At 41.5% G+C, this 16,283-nt stretch overlaps 1 protein-coding gene and 1 pseudogene across 8 annotated transcripts in view; both read left to right on the forward strand.

Moving 5' to 3' along the window:
• Positions 1-8,330: 8,330 nt before the first annotated feature.
• LOC119511289 lies at positions 8,331-9,062 on the forward strand (annotated as a pseudogene).
• A 2,080-nt stretch (positions 9,063-11,142) lies between these two features.
• Positions 11,143-16,283, forward strand: part of ANKRD29 (ankyrin repeat domain 29) — a 45,624-nt gene continuing 40,483 nt past the window's right edge. For 6 of the 8 annotated variants that reach the window (XM_037806152.1, XM_037806151.1, XM_037806155.1 and 3 more), the window contains exon 1: positions 11,147-11,243. In XM_037806152.1, coding sequence (XP_037662080.1) covers positions 11,223-11,243 — 21 coding nt within the window. In that variant the 5' untranslated portion in view covers positions 11,147-11,222. Of the gene's footprint in view, positions 11,244-16,283 lie in introns of all 8 variants that reach the window. The other 2 variants (XM_037806157.1, XM_037806156.1) reach the window with 2 other exon arrangements.

The following is a 16,283-nucleotide window of genomic DNA, read 5'->3' on the forward strand; positions in this document are numbered from 1 at the left end:
CCAATGTTCATAGCAGCATTATTCACAATTGCCAAGAGATGGAAACAACCCAAATGTCCTTCTACAGATGAGTGGATAAGGAAAATGTGGCATATACACACGATGGAATACTACGCGGTAGTAAGAAGGAACGATCTCGTGAAACATATGACAACATGGATGAACCTTGAAGACATAATGCTGAGCGAAATAAGCCAGGCACAAAAAGAGAAATATTATACGCTACCACTAATGTGAACTTTGAAAAATGTAAAACAAATGGTTTATAATGTAGAATGTTGGGGAACTAGCAACAGAGAGCAATTAAGGAAGGGGGAACAATAATCCAAGAAGAACAGATAAGCTATTTAACGTTCTGGGGATGCCCAGGAATGACTATGGTCTGTTAATTTCTGATGGATATAGTAGGAACAAGTTCACAGAAATGTTGCTATATTAGGTAACTTTCTTGGGGTAAAGTAGGAACAGGTTGGAAGTAAAGCAGTTATCTTAGGTTAGTTGTCTTTTTCTTACTCCCTTGTTATGGTCTCTTAAAAATGTTCTTTTATTGTATGTTTGTTTTCTTTTTAACTTTTTTTTCATACAGTTGATTTAAAAAAGAAAGGAAAGTTAAAAAAAAAAGAAAAAGAAAAACAAGGAAAAAATATGTAGTGCCCCCTTGAGGAGCCTGTGGAGAATGCAGGGGTATTGGCGTACCCCACCTCGATGGTTGCTAACATGACCACAGACATAGGGGACTGTTGGTTTGATGGGTTGAGCCCTCTACCATAGGTTTTACCCTTGGGAAGACTGTTGCTGCAAAGGAGAGGCTAGGCCTCCCTATAATTGTGCCTAAGAGCCTCCTCCCGAATGCCTCTTTGTTGCTCAGATGTGGCCCTCTCTGTCTAGTTAAGCCAACTTGAAAGTTGAAATCACTGCCCTCCCCCCTACGTGGGATCAGACACCCAGGGGAGTGAATCTCCCTGGCAACGTGGAATATGACTCCCGGGGAGGAATGTAGACCTGGCATCGTGGGACAGAGAACATCTTCTTGACCAAAAGAGGGATGTGAAAGGAAATGAAATAAGCTTGATTGGCAGAGAGATTCCAAAAGGAGCCGAGAGGTCACTCTGGTGGGCACTCTTAAGCACACTTTAGACAACCCTTTTTAGGTTCTAAAGAATTGGGGTAGCTGGAGGTGGATACCTGAAACTATCAAACTACAACCCAGAACCCATGAATCTCGAAGACAATTGTATAAAAATGTAGCTTATGAGGGTGACAATGGGATTGGGAAAGCCATAAGGACCACACTCCGCTTTGTCTAGTTTATGGATGGATGAGTAGAAAAATAGGGGAAGGAAACAAACAAACAAACAGACAAAGGTACCCAGTGTTCTTCTGTACTTCAATTGCTCTTTTTCACTTTAATTATTATTCTTGTTATTTTTGTGTGTGTGCTAATGAAGGTGTCAGGGATTGATTTAGGGGATGAATGTACAACTATGTAATGGTACTGTGAACAATCGAATGTATGATTTGTTTTGCATGACTGTGTGGTATGTGAATATATCTCAATAAAATGAAGATAAAAAAAATAATGGAAGGGGGCATGGTTAGGGGTATGGGAGGATCTGAGTTTCCTTTTTTTTTTCTTTATTTCTTTTGTGGAGTAATGAAAATGTTCTAAAAATTGAAAAGAAAATTAATTGTGTTGATGGATGCACAGCTGTATGATGGTACCATGGGCAATTGATTGGACACTTTGGATCTTTGGATAGTTGTATGGTATTGAACAATCTCAATTTAAAAAATATATATATATATAGCAAACAAAAGTCACCTGGTGATTACACACAACATATTTTTTAATTGAGTTTTATTGAGAAATATTCACATACCATACAGTCATCCATGGTGTACAATCAACTGTTCACAGTAACATCTTATAGTTGTGCATTCATCACCCCAATCTATTTTTGAACATTTTCCTTACACCAGAATCAGAATAAAAAATAAAAGTAAAAATAACACCCAGATCACCCCCCCATCCCACCCTATTTTTCATTTAGGTTTTGTCCACATTTTTCTACTCATCCATCCATAACACTGGATAGAGGGAGTGTGATCCACAGGGTTTTCACAATCACACTGTCACGCCTCGTAAGCTACATTGTTATACAATCATCTTCAAGAGTCAAGGCTACTGGATTGGAGGTTGGTAGTTTCAGATATTTACTTCCAGCTATTCTAATATATTAAAACCTAAAAAGCGTTACCTATATAGTGTGTAAGAATGTCCAGAGTGACCTCTCGACTCCATTTGAAATCTCTCAACCACCGAAGCTTTATTTTGTTTCATTTCACATCCCCCTTTTGGTCAAGAAGATGTTATCAATCCCATGATGCTGGGTCCAGATTCATCCCTGGGAGTCATATCCTGCATTGCCAGGGAGATTTACACCCCTGGGAGTCAGGTCCCACGTAAGGGGGAGGGCAGTGATTTCACCTGCCAAGGTTGCTTAGTTAGAGAGAGAAGCCACATCTGAGCAACAAAGAGGCACTCAAGTAGAGACTCTTAGACACAATTATAAGCAGATTTAGCCTCTCCTTGCAGCAACAAGCTTCATAGGGGCAAGCCCTAAGACAGAGGGACACACGACATATTTTTATCTAAACTATACATATTTTATTGAATAAATAAAAAATTTATTCATATAAAAAAAATGGACAGGAGAGTACCAAGAGGCACCCAGGTGGAGCCCCTGGGTTTGATGCATATCCCTGCCTGCCTCCATTGTGCAACAACAGCAGCCCTACCCTCCTGCCAGGTGGTGACTCTTCTTCTCACCCACTGCCCCTGTCACAAAGAGCTTAAAGTGCCCAGGCAGCAGCCACAGCTCTCAGTTCAAGGGACTATTGCTGTGTCCCCTGGTGGAGGTGTCCCTCCTTTGGGAACCAGAGCTTCTGAATTGTCAAAGCTTAGAGTTTCAGGGGAAAGAAACATAAATTCCCCAAGCGGATCATTGAGAATGATGGTAAGAGGGGCCATTCCTGCTTCCACCCCTTGATCTTCAGACCCTCAGATTCTTCCTATTTGGGACATAGCACCATAGAAAGTTCTTTCATTTAAGCTGTAATTGTGCCCCGGAGACGGTGATCTATGCTTGCAAATTATCATCTCCAACTTGGTGCGTTAGCTATACCTTCCAAGGCCACTCCAGCACTCAAGTGGAGTGATCAGCTTTGGGTGATGCTGTGTGAGATGTGACCAGCGGATACCATGGCTTTGTGCCCACACTTGCACCTCCTTTGCTATAAGGTGAGTCTCCTCTGGTTTGACATCAAGCTATTTGGGATACTGAGCTAGCGGAATAAACAGTCCATAAGCCCTGCGGACGTGTTGTTGGTGGGTCTCAGCCAACATAGGCAGGAAAGACAAACCAATACCTGGAATATGCTTCTATTCTTGTCAAAATAAATAGCTGGCCTTTCCAGGGGGTAAAGGGTCTAATGTGGTCAATCTGCCAAAACACCAGGTGAGTGCAAGAGGAATGGTGGCATTCTGGGGATTCAGCATTAGACCCCTTTGGTGACAGGTTAGACATTTGGTGGTAACAGTAGCTGGATCAGGCGTAGTAAGTGGGAGCCCATGCTGTTGGATCCATTCATAATCTTCATCTTTGCCACCTAGAATTCTAGAAATTTACCTAGGGAAGTAATCAGAAATGTGCATAAAATTTAAGTATAAAATAATTATTTTAGCATTATTTTTAATAGCAAAATCTAAAAACAACTTAAATGTCTTATAACGGGAGAAAGGTTAGATAAATTATAGTATACCCATATTTTAAATACAGCCATTAAAAGTAAGATAGTCAAAGAAAAAGCAAGATATCAAAGAAATTTTAATGCCAGAGGAAAATGTTCACATTATCACATTTCGCAAAAAAAGCAGGATACACAATTATGTTGTTATATGCTTAGAGAAACATTGGGGGTATATTTAGCAAGTAGTAATTATGGGAAGTTGCACTGCAGGTCATTTTTATCTTCTGCTTTATTCTTTTATTATTATTCCAGGTTTTTAATCAGAAAAAATAAATTTCACTAGGCTAAAACTTTCACCCTAAGAACTTTTATTGGGTAGACAACAGAGCTAGGAATATTTCCTATCAAAAGCAATCATCAAAATCTGTGTGACTCATTGGATTTAGTGTTTCAGTCCCTTTTAATAGCACCCAATCAGCAATTTATTTATTCTGGGGTATATTATCCCTAATCCTAAGGCTGCAAGATGCAGAAAAGGTAAATTCATTCTGGCATTTACTCAGCAAGCATTTGTTTACAAGCCTGGTGAGATGGCATAGTGGAAAGAGCAGGAACTTCACTCTCAGATTGGACTGGGTTCAAATCCCACTTCCTTCCTTACTCCATGATCAAGTTTCTTACCCATCTTGTGTCTCAATTTCATCACGAGTAATAACTTCCACCTAGATTGGAATGAGAATAAAATTCAATGACACATTCAAAATGCCTGCACATGTGGACATTAATCAACATGAGGTGAGTTCCTGACCCTTTGTCCTCCACCCTTTACTTCCCTTCTCAACCAGAATACTTTCAACTGAAACTGCTAGAGAAAATAACTGAAAGTTCCCTAAACAACAAGTCCAGATGCAGGGCAACCCAAGATTAGTCAATACAGGGGCTCAGGGATACCATCTGTCTGCTCTGCTACCCTCAGGAGACAGCTTCCCTCAGGTCACAAGGTGACTGCAGTGATTCCAGTCATCACATCTATGCAATGCATCACCCCAAGGAAGAAAGGGCTATGTCCTCTAGGGTGTCTCTCTTAGAAGTGATGAAACCTTTCTCAGGAAGCTCCAGCATACCTCCTCTCATGTCTCAATGATCAGAATTTGTCTCTTGTTCACACCTAATCCAGGCACTATCACCGGCTCAGATCAGAGGACATTGGACAGAGAAGGGGCCCAGCTCCCCTGAAGCACCAGGTGGAGTATGATAAATACCTGAGCAAAACTGGAATTCTGATAGGAAACAGGAAGGGGCCGTGGATGTTGGGGTAGATTGTTCAACACCGTGCCTGCTACACTCCCAGGTATGGCGTAAATTTCAATTGGTGAGAAGAGATGAGCTAACCAGCTGGGGAATGTGGAGTGAGAAAATAGACAGGGAATGTAGACAGACAAGATGGCCAGGGCAGACTCTTAGTTGCAGTGAAGGCGCCTGATGACAAAAAGAGGAGGGAGAGGGCTCAGTAAACCAGAACCAGACCTACTTCATGGTTCTGTCAAAGGTAAGTACTATTGGAGCAGAAACTGGGGCAGTGCAAGATCAAGGCCAAAATGCAGAGCCTCTTTCTGTACTGCTGTGACCAGAAGGTGATAATGGATACGGTCTCATTTGAGATGAACACAGACTTCTACACATTTGAGTAGGGCATGTCTGTGGGTAGGTGGGCCTTCTGATTGCAAACATATGGAAAATGCAAGCCCTTGTGTCTTTTAGTATATCAACAATTAATATTTTGACTATCTACCATATCTCTAAGGATAAACTAGCCCCCTAGGGAAAATAAAAGACATGTAAGACACAGAGGCTGGCCTTGAAGAATTTAAACTCTGATGGAGGAGCCAGAAGTGACAGAGGAGGTTGAGAACGGTACCAGACCATGTAGAATCAAGGGCTAAAGAGCATGGTGCAAAGTAGGACTGTGGCAGGAGCTCAGCCAAGTCAGGAGAGAGATGGCTAAGGTGCAGAGTGGAGACAGGGAACCTGGAGCTGGGAGGTTCCATGAGTAGGTCAGGATTGTGGTTAGGACAGACAGAAGAGAACCACAGGAATGGAGGGAGGGTGATCAGGAGAAAAGTTCTCTGACAAGGGTGGAGAGGCTCTGTTGAAGTGGTGAAAAATCATTTAGATAGGGAGGGTGGGGCCATGCAAGTTCAGTTGCACCAGTAAGATCTGGTGAGCTGCTGGGAAGTTTTGGAGTGGGCCGTTTTAGAAGCGGTTGCCTGGCCATGAGTGGTGATGGGGTGTGTTTGTGTGGGGTGTTGTTCTCTTGGGAGTTCTTCCACGAAGTCAGGGTTAGCCAGGTGTGTGGGGCGGTGTGTAGTCACATTATTTCCAGTGACTTTGACCACAATCCCATCAGCCACCTGGCCAGAGACCCACTGCCAAAAACAACTTCGAACAGCGGGAATGGGATGGAAGACAACGGAGCCAGGCAGACTTAATTAAAGGTCCAGCCCTATCACTATTTAACACAATACTTACTCTCTAGGAAACTTAGCTTTTTCACCTGTGGGATGGGCATAATACCCACTTCATACACTTTTTATAAGGAAAGCACCTGGTACATAGAAAGCACTCAATATGTTAGTTCTTTCCCTTTTCCCCCTACTTTCTCAAAGCCGTTACAGCAAAATCTCCCATGCTTGGTCTTATATAATAACATTGTGTAGCTACTTCAAAATTGTCTTCTACACAGACACCAGAGGCAAGGAACAAATGTTTGAGTCTTTCTTGATTTAAAAATTGGAATTTTCTATGAAATTTTGGAATGACTTTACTTAAAAATTATTTTAAATGCAAAGTAGTACAATTTATCCATAAATAATAAACATTTTAATTCTCATTATTAATTTTTAGTTGTAATTGTATTCTTTTTTTTAAACAAAAGAATAACTTTATTTATAATACTTAGTGTTTTACATAACAATTTACAGGAATAAAAAACACCATGTTGCTTATTTTCCGTTGCTCCACCCAGACCCTCTCTCCACCCTTCTCTGTGCCTAGTTGGGCTCCCCTGCAGGTGGCTTCTGGTTAGATTTTTCAAACGAAATTACCGGCAACTTGGTGCCACAAATCTGATCAAGATGCTGTCTCGTACAAGGTGACCCTTCCTCCATGATCCAGCTCTCAGTGGACTCAGATTAACACTATTTCTATCCTTTGCCCCTGTAGGCCTAAGAATGGTAATGTTTTCCTACCGATACTAGTCTCTAGCTGCTTCAATATCCCTTGTTTCTTGCCCACACATCTGTAATAAATTTGCCATTAAAATCTTCTTGTTTGGAATGGAATTCTGTTTTCCACCAGAACCACAGCTGATGCAAACAGCCATCCTCATATCAATTTGTCGAAAGAAATAATTCTTTCCCCAAATTGCTCTATAGAACATTAACACTTAGAAAAATTATTTCTCTATGTTAATTGGAATGCCTTCAGGTCTAAGTAACAGACAGTCCTAAGAGTAAATAAGAAACAATTATCATTGGTGATACAAAGTCCCATTAGAGAGTAGGACCAGAATGAACAAGTTGAGCAATTTGTCCCCATCACTGGTTTTCCCATCTTGAACATTGTCATCTTCAGGCTACTGCCCCTAGGGTCACAAGCTACAATCTAGTATCACATACGGCCATGAAAAAGTCCAGCAGAAGGGGAACAATCTCTTCTTAAGTCTCCTTTTATCACTGAGATCTTTTTCAGAAGTATGACATGTCTACACCACACCAATCATTAGAATGGAATTTCCATGATTATCTTAGACTAATCTGGATTTACCCCTAAATCCTCTGGAGGAAAGAGAGATGGAGACAAAATACAGAGCCCAGCAAGGAAGAAATAGGGAATGCTGATGGGTAGGTAGCGTCTATTAGGACTGCTTACCAATGTGCTCCAAGAAAGTGTAGGAAACAGAAGACAAAGGAGGCAGGGACAGTATATGACACTCTACAATGTTAAATCATATACATAGTTCCTGGGTTACATAAAACTCAAGTTATACATATCATGCTTACATAGCTACTGCAATGAAATACCAAGAGCACGAAAGAGGAGTTTCATTAATATACCATTTTTTAGTTGCAGAGGGCAGTGACTATTACTGCTCATAACTGAGGTAACTGCTGTTAACCTTCACAAAGTCTGTATAAGTACTGTTCTTATTAAGAGCATTCACATTATTTCTAACTCAGGAACAGCTAAAAAAAACTTCAGAGGAATATTGTCTGGCTTCCTTATTGAAGTGGTAGTTCAGTAATAATGGCCGTAACTATTCATTTATGCCAGGAAACAGTTGGAAAAAGTAGGGGATATGGTTTTTGTGACATATTTCATTTAAAATATATACCAGCCAAGCAAGCTATAAAGAGAACACTGGTATTTAGAACACGGCTGACCAAGAGGTAAAAACCTCACAAAACGTTGCTTGGCTTCTTTACTGAAGACGCGGTTTCAGAGCAGCAGGCAGCGGGCATTGGAGATATGTTTGTGAGGCATTGGAGATATGTTTGTGAGGCAAAGGTGTCTACAAAACTATGAATGATACAAGAACTTTACTTGAAATTAAAGAGTACCCCAATAGTGAGGTACAGAAAAACCGAGTACTAACTCTGGAAGAAAAGTGGGTGAGCCGCAACACTGCATTTCGTCAAGAACAAGGACGTCAGCTATTAAAGAAGCATTCGGATATTTTTCTTAATGGCAAGAGTGGATTCAGGCTATTTTTTCCTCTTTGTGGAAAAGCAGTTGAGATGAGATGGTTTGCAGACCTGGGACACAGCGTAGTTGGTGTGGAAATCAGTGAACTTAGGATTTGAGAATTTTTTACAGAGCAGAATCTTTCTTACTCGGAAGAACAAATTGCTGAAATTCCTGGAGCCAAAGTATTTAAGAATTCTTCAAGGAACATTTCATTGTACCGTTGCAGCATTTTTGATCCTTCCAGAGTAAATACTGGCAAATTTGACAGGATTTGGGATAGAGGAGCCTTAGCTGCTGTTAATCCAGATAATTGAGAATGCTATGTTGATAAAATGTTGTCCCTAACAAGAAAAGGTTTCCACTGCCTCGCATCCATTGTTTCTTATGATCTAACTCAATATGCAGGCCCACCATTTTATATTTCAGACACTGAAATTAACAGGTTGTTTGGCACAAAATGCGATATTAATTGCCTTGAGAAAGTTGATGCTTTTGAAGAACGACATAAAAGTTGGGGAATTGACTGCATATTTGGAAAGTTATATCTATTTACAGACAAAATCTAACACATCAACACGTTTTTGGGCAACTGGAAAATTATTCCGAGGCATGAAAATATAATGAATGACTCAAAAAATCATTCACCAATCACATCACAGATCTTTGTACAAAAATGCATATAACTTTTTAGAGAAAAGCACATTCTAAAATGTTAAAGTGACTACCTTTGTTGAGGAGAGTGTAATTAGGGGTTAAAGCAGACTACCTGTATGTTTAACTTACAAATTGTAAAAAATTTTTACCATCAGCATGTATTAATTGTATAATTATTTAAAAGAGAAATTTAATGCATAACAAAGAAATATAAGAGATGTAGAAAAATTGACATTGAGTGTAATAAGATGCAAGGTAAAAAGAAAGTAATCTAAGTTATTTAAAACAATAATTTTTACTATAAACACCCCTTATGCACCTGTTTTCACATTTTTTCTCCTTATATAATAATTTTATATGTAAGAGAAACAAATTTAAAAGTTTAGTTAAATGAACTAACTCGTATTGAACCAAGTGTTTTTCCTAAATTGTAAAAATTTTCCAAATTTTAAAATTAAGTTTTTTCTTAAGTTTGGAAGTTTTTTTTTCCTCTAGGTTGATCTTGTTTAAATGATAGACTTACATGGCATACAGTGAATCCAAATTCATGATTTTTCACTATGAAAGTTTAGATTAGAATCTGTTTTTCATTAACACTCATTTTATTGAATCAAACATTCCCTTCTACCTGCACTACTGAATACCTAAAAGGTTTAGATTGTTTAGCTCATGTTAACAAAATGACATATTTTATTAAAAATGAGTTAATTGTGTGCTAAAAAAAAAGAGGCAGTTTCAGCAATAACAGTCATGACCATTTATTTATGTCAGGAAATAGGAAAAGAAAGGAAATGTAGTTTGTACTTTAAATTTGCCAAATATATTTTCCTATATACACAGTTGTGTGCTGGTAAATGTTTCACAATGGATTCTCTGGGAAAATAAAACCCCTGATTTGTAGAGTTTTCCAATTTCCAAAGTGTAAATGCACCCATTGTGGCCAATTTTAAGCTACAATTGTGTAATTATATTCTTTAACTGTTAAATATTCATTGTAAATTCATTTGAGAAGAGGAGGAGAGACAAACAGGTGGGGGGAGGAGAGGATTCCTACAGTGTGAGGTTATGGGTTATCCACTTTTACCTTAGCATATCAACTTCCTAGAAATGCTATTATTTCCTTTTGTACTTTAAATACAATATATTTTTAAATTAAAAAATACACGACTCTCCAATTTTTATTTCCCCCAAACTAACACTGGGCAGGCAGCAAGCAGTACGTGTGAAAAACTGGGCAGCAGAGGGGAAGGCACGCCTTAAAAGGGCTCCTGCAGCCCTCTAGGTGCTGAGCGGAAGGCCAAGGAGGAATACGATTATATTTCAAAATTTGCCTTTCACCTTCAAAAAGGAAAACAGCAATCAAAAGTTTTGTTTCTCAGATCTTTTCCCCAGGAGGAAAAACAGATTTTTTATTTACATCATTATAAAACGTGTGCTGTAATGAAGACTTTTGGAGGGTGTGTGCAGTTTGGAGTGTGCGCGTGCATTTGTGTGTGCGTGGATGTGTGACGAGTGTGTATATGTGGACGTGAGTGTGGACGGTTAATGTGTGTGGAAAGTGAAGAGTGAGTACAGTACGTGTGGAATTTGGAGTGTGTGTGTGTGGGTGGGTGTGTGCAGTAGGTACGTGGAGGGCGGGCGTGTTGCGTGGACTCTGAATCGTGTGAATACACCTCGTGTGCAGTGAGTACGCTAGGGGCGTGTGTCGCTGTGTACCCCGACCCGCGCGGGTGCCCGCGGGCGAGGCGCGCATGGTCGCTCCCCACCATTCTCCCCCTAGCTCCCCGCCCCAGGGTCCGGGGACCGAGCAGCTTGAAACACACACACCCAGCGCCCGAGGGCCCGAGCATCCCCCCAAACCCCTCGGCCCCCAGCGCCCGGGGACAGCCGCTACCGCTGGCCCCTCGCCAGTCCTCGGGCCGCCCCGCCCGGCCCCGTCAGCCGCGCGAGCGCGCGACGCCGGGGAGGCGGCCCCTGTGCGGAACCCGCGAGGAGGGCAGGGGAGGGACCCGGCCGGAAGCGTGCCGGCTCCGCTGCGGCGGCGGCGGGGCCCGGGAGGCGCGGCCGCGGACATGTGCAGGATGTCCTTCAAGGTGAGCGCCGCGGCCCGGGGCAGTGTCCCCGGTCCGGGCAGGCGGACCCGCGGCGGGGCCCGCAGGGCGAGGCGCGGGCGAGGGGTGAGCGCTGGGCGGAGACGGGCCCTGCGGGTTTGCGGTTTGGTGGTGCCTGCTTTGCTCCAAAGCCTTTCGGGACCTATGGCTGCGGGTCAGTTGAGCCTGGCTGCGGCGATGGGCGCGGGGACTGTCGCCGGGTTAACAGGTCCGGGGCGAAGCCCTCGGTCAGCCGCTTCCCGCCGGAGGGCGGCCGCACCCTGGGAGGGACAGCGGGGCCGGTTGCCTGGTTCTGCCCCGCCTTGTCCTCGTTGCGGAATTCCAGCCGCATCCACTGCTGCCTTCTCACCAGAGTACTTTTTTTATTTTTGACATTGAAATTGAGACACTAGCACAGACTGGAGCTGCAGTTGATTACGAGACTTCAGTATCCAAAGGAGTCTGGCTGAAAAGAGTTTATTAAAGGCTTCCATTTAAATCTCCATATTTTAGAGTGAAAGTGAGGCTCGTTGATTTGCCTCGGTTGAAATTTTTTAATAGAAATAAATAGTGCAATTGTGTTGAACACTTAGTATGTTACTCCTTGTGGCCCTATTTTTTTTTTTTTTTTTTCCAATGAGAAATCTAAGATATCTACCCTGGGTCTTTTACAGACAATAAATTACTGGTGTTAAAATTCAAACTCAAGTGTGTCTGGCTGCAAAGCCATTGTAATCCTGCCTCACGGTGGCTCATGTAAGCAAGGGTGAGATTCGTTTGTCAGAAAGAACTCTGGCCGCAGTGTGGAGAGAGGGTGGAGCCGGGAGACCAAACAGAGGATGCTGTGGTCATCTTGTTAAGAGAAGGTGATGCTGTGGACTAGAGCAGCAAGAATGGAAGGAAGTGGGCACATGCCAGGGAAGCCAACAGAATTGAGCAGTTGCTGTCATTTCCTGAGTTAGGTAAGGCCAGAGGATGGTATGTGTGAGGGGTAAAGATAAAACTTTGGTTGAGACATGTGAAATTTGAGGATAGGATGGGAGTCTAAGTCCAGATGTTGCTTAGACAGTGAGATGTACAAACCGAGAGTGCGAGGATGGAAGTCTGACAGGAGATAGAGATTAGGTTTAGGAGCCAACAGTGTAAAGTGGGAAAGAAAGCCATGAAAATGAATGTGATTGATGATGAGACCATATCAAGATGGAAAATAAGAGGACTGAGGACCAAATCTTCAAGAAGATTAAGATTTAAGAAGGAACGGAATAAGAGGAGTCCACAGAGAAAACTGAAGGAGCAACCAGAGATGTATGAGAAATATGAGGAGCAAGAGATGTCTTAAGACAAGGTTTTCTAGGCTTTCAATAAAGTTAGAGCAGGGCTGTGTTTTAATTTCCTGGCTGCTGAAACAAATAGCATACAAAGGGTTGGCTTAACAACAGGAATTTATTGGCTTGTGGTTTTAGAGGCTAGAAGTCTGGCTTCCTCTTGGGGCTGGTATCTTCTGGCTAGCCGGCACTCTTTGGGATTCCTTGGCTTTTCCATCACATGGTAATGTACATAGCGGTGTCTTTTCCTTTCTATTCTTGGTTCTGTTGACTTCCATTTTCTGGCTGCTGCTTCTCTATAAGGCCTTCAGTAATAGAATTAAGGCCCATCCTGATTCAGTTGGCCCACACCTTAATTGAAGTAACCTCATCAGAAGGTGCTATTTGCAATGGATTCACACTCAAAGGAATGGATTAAGATTAAGAACATGTTTTTCTGGGGTACATAACTCCAAGCCACCACAGTCTAAATGTTAAATGAGTTAAGAGTTCACAAGTGTCCATTAGATTTAGTAACAAAACAGCCACTGGTGACATGCCTAGGGCAGGTTCAGCAAAGTGTTGGGTTCAGAAGACAGACTGCAATAGTTTGAAAAGGGAGTGGGTGGAAACAACTGTAAAGAACTCTTTCAAGAAATTCTTCTAGTGACGGGGGATAAAGAAAGTCAGTGGTTGTATCATGGATCTGGGAGTTTACTGAGGGTTGGTTTACTTTAAAATGGTAGAGACTTGAGCACCTTTAAGTGATGATAGACATAATGAAAAGGCAAATAACCCAATTGAAAAATGGGCAAAGGACTTGAATAGACACTTCTCCAAAGAAAATATGCATATGGAAAATAAACACATGAAAAGATGCTCCACATCATTGTAATTAGGGAAATACAAATCAAAGCCACAATGAGATACCATGTCACACCTGCTAGGATAGCTGTTATTGAGAAAGTTTACAATGGTAAGTGTTGGTAAGGATGTAGAGAAATTGGAACTCTCGTTGTTGCTGGTGAGAATGTAAAATGATGCAGTTTGTCAGCTCCTCAAGAAGTGAAACATAGGCACTGTCTCAATCAAGATGGAGTGAGAAGCTTCAAGTCTCTGTTCCCCCACAGAAGCTTTGAACAACCAGCAAGAACAGGCAGAAACATCTTCCCAAAGCTAGAGAAAAATGTTAAAGGATTGCAGAAACTAGGTGAGTGCCAAATCAAGGAAAAGTTTAAAGTGATATTAAAGGAGCAACTAAATAGATAATGGCAATTAAATGCAATACGTGATCCTGGATGGGATCTAACAAGGGAGGAGAAAATGCTTAAAAAAGGACATTATTGGGACATATGAAAATGATAGGAATATGAACTGTAAGCTTTATATTAATGTTAAATTGCTTGAACTTGAAACTGCACTTAAGGTAGTAACATAAATGAATTTCCTTGTTCTTAGGAAATGTACATGGCAGTATAAAGTATTCAAGGAGCATGATGTATTACAATCTACACTCAAGTGTTCAGAAAATGGGTTGATAAATAGATACTCAAATAGATGGGCTGATAGATAGATAGAATGATATGGCAAATATAGAAAAATGTTAAAATTGGTGGACCTGGGTAGTTTGGGGTGGGGTGGGATATGTTGAAATTCTCTGAATAGGGTCTGTATTATTTTTGCAACTGTCCTATACGTTTGAAAACATTTCAAAATAAAAAGTTAAAAAAGAAAAGAAAGTTAAACCTAGGGTTGCCATATGATACAATTCTAATCTTAGGTATATACTTGAAAGAAATGAAAACGTATGTCCACATGGGGACTTGTACATGAATATGCATAGCAGCATAACTCATAATAGCCAAAAACTGGAAACAACCCAAAAGTCCATCAACTGATAAATAGATAAACAAAATGTGGTCTCCCCATACAATGGAATATTATTGCACCATAAAAAGGAATGAAGTTCTGATTATGCTACAACATGGATGAACCTTGAAAACATTTTGTTAAGTGAAATAAGCCAGACACAACAGGCCACATATTGTATGATTCCACTCTTTTGAAATGTCCAGAACAGGCAATCCATAGTCAGGAAATAGATGAGTGGTTGCAGGGACTGGGGAGAGTGGGTGCAGGGTTTCTGTGGGATTAAAGAGGATGTTCTGGAATAGGTAGGGAGTGGTGATGATTGCTCAACCTTGTGAATATACTGAAAACCACCAAATTGAAGGCTTTAAAAGGGTGAATTTATGGTGTGTAAATGATATCTCAATTTTTAAAAGTATTGAAGTGTTGATAGGGGATGCTGAGAAGATTTGGGAGTGGAGGGTTTAACTGAGCTGAGTGGCTGCATGGACTACTCGGGGTGGGAGGGGCAGAGAGTCACAGCAAAGCTGCTTTAGCTTTGGGATTTAGGTAGACAGGTGGGGGAGACCTCTAATGTGGGGATAAGAGGAGAGGAAGTAAGGTTGAACGTGGATCTAAATGTTTTGTAAGTGAAGGGCCAGGATGTTAGGATTTGGGGAAGGTAGAAAGGAAATCGTGTGCCAGTTTATTCAGCAGACACAGTAGATGATCAGGAGCAACCACCAGGTGAGGTAGAGGCTGAGAAGGTGGGGTGGCCTGAAACATGTGCAGCAGGATAGAGGGAGATGTTCTGGAAGCCAGGTGAGCAGGGCCCTGACACTCCAGGGCTGGAGTCGAGAAAGCCCTGCTTTCAGCAGGAAGGGGTGCTGGGGAGCTTAGGCCAAAGATAGGAGGAGCCACTGTATTAGCTTAAGGACAAAGCAGAGTTGATTAACCACGAAGTAGAATGTCAAAGAGCACAGAGAGAAGGTTCCAGGGTAGAGAAAGCCAAGTCGCAGGCCTGGTGAATATGGTGTCAGCCCCAGCCACACACTTCCGTCCACCTCACCTCATATCAAACACACTCACAGCCCACGAGAATAATATTATAATATTATTATAATTATAATATATTATAATTTTATAATATTATAAAAAAGGATTTTTATAATATTGCTTTTAAAATTATTTAATTATGAGTAACTCACTTAGTGTACATTTGTCCATGGTTTTTCTGCAGTTGTCATAGTCAGTAATTCTTATATAGTAAGAAAATCAGACATACAGATTATTTTCATGTCATCAATATTTATAAATATCAAATTCAGCAATTAAAAAAGTTGACAAACTGTTAAAGTTTGTCTATATTTACTGAAGTATTTATGAGCTTTGGTTTTGGAACTATGGATTAATTTGTGCATTTTCAGAGGCCCCTGCAAAGCTAGGACCCAGACCCTGGGTCCCAAAGCCTGCTTATAAAAAGGCTGGCAGAACATTGTTGGGTGAGACTGTGGGAGAATAAGCAGTGCACCGTAAACCGTAATTTAACCTCTCCTTGCTGAGTCAGTTTCCCTGCGCACAGGGCTGAGAGCCTCTGGACCCCGTGACCCCTAGTTTTTATGGTTTCTCTATTATGCTGTCAGCAGTCACTTGCCCCTTCCTATTCAATATTCGGCTGCCTCCGGTAAATGTCCTCTTTCACAATTGGCAGCTCCTAATTTGTTCTGTTTGGAAAACAGACACAGTTGCTAGAATTATGTTTAAAGTGAAAGCAAACTCGGTGCAGATCTGAGCCTTTTTGTGGAAGAAAGTTCATGGTTTGGGGTACATTGACTTTGTGTCGTCTATGTCAACCCTGGGGACTCGTTCTTCAGGGTTGAGGTTGCCAGAA

Source organism: Choloepus didactylus, chromosome 16, assembly GCF_015220235.1.
Source record: "Choloepus didactylus isolate mChoDid1 chromosome 16, mChoDid1.pri, whole genome shotgun sequence".
Lineage (NCBI taxonomy): Eukaryota > Metazoa > Chordata > Mammalia > Pilosa > Megalonychidae > Choloepus > Choloepus didactylus.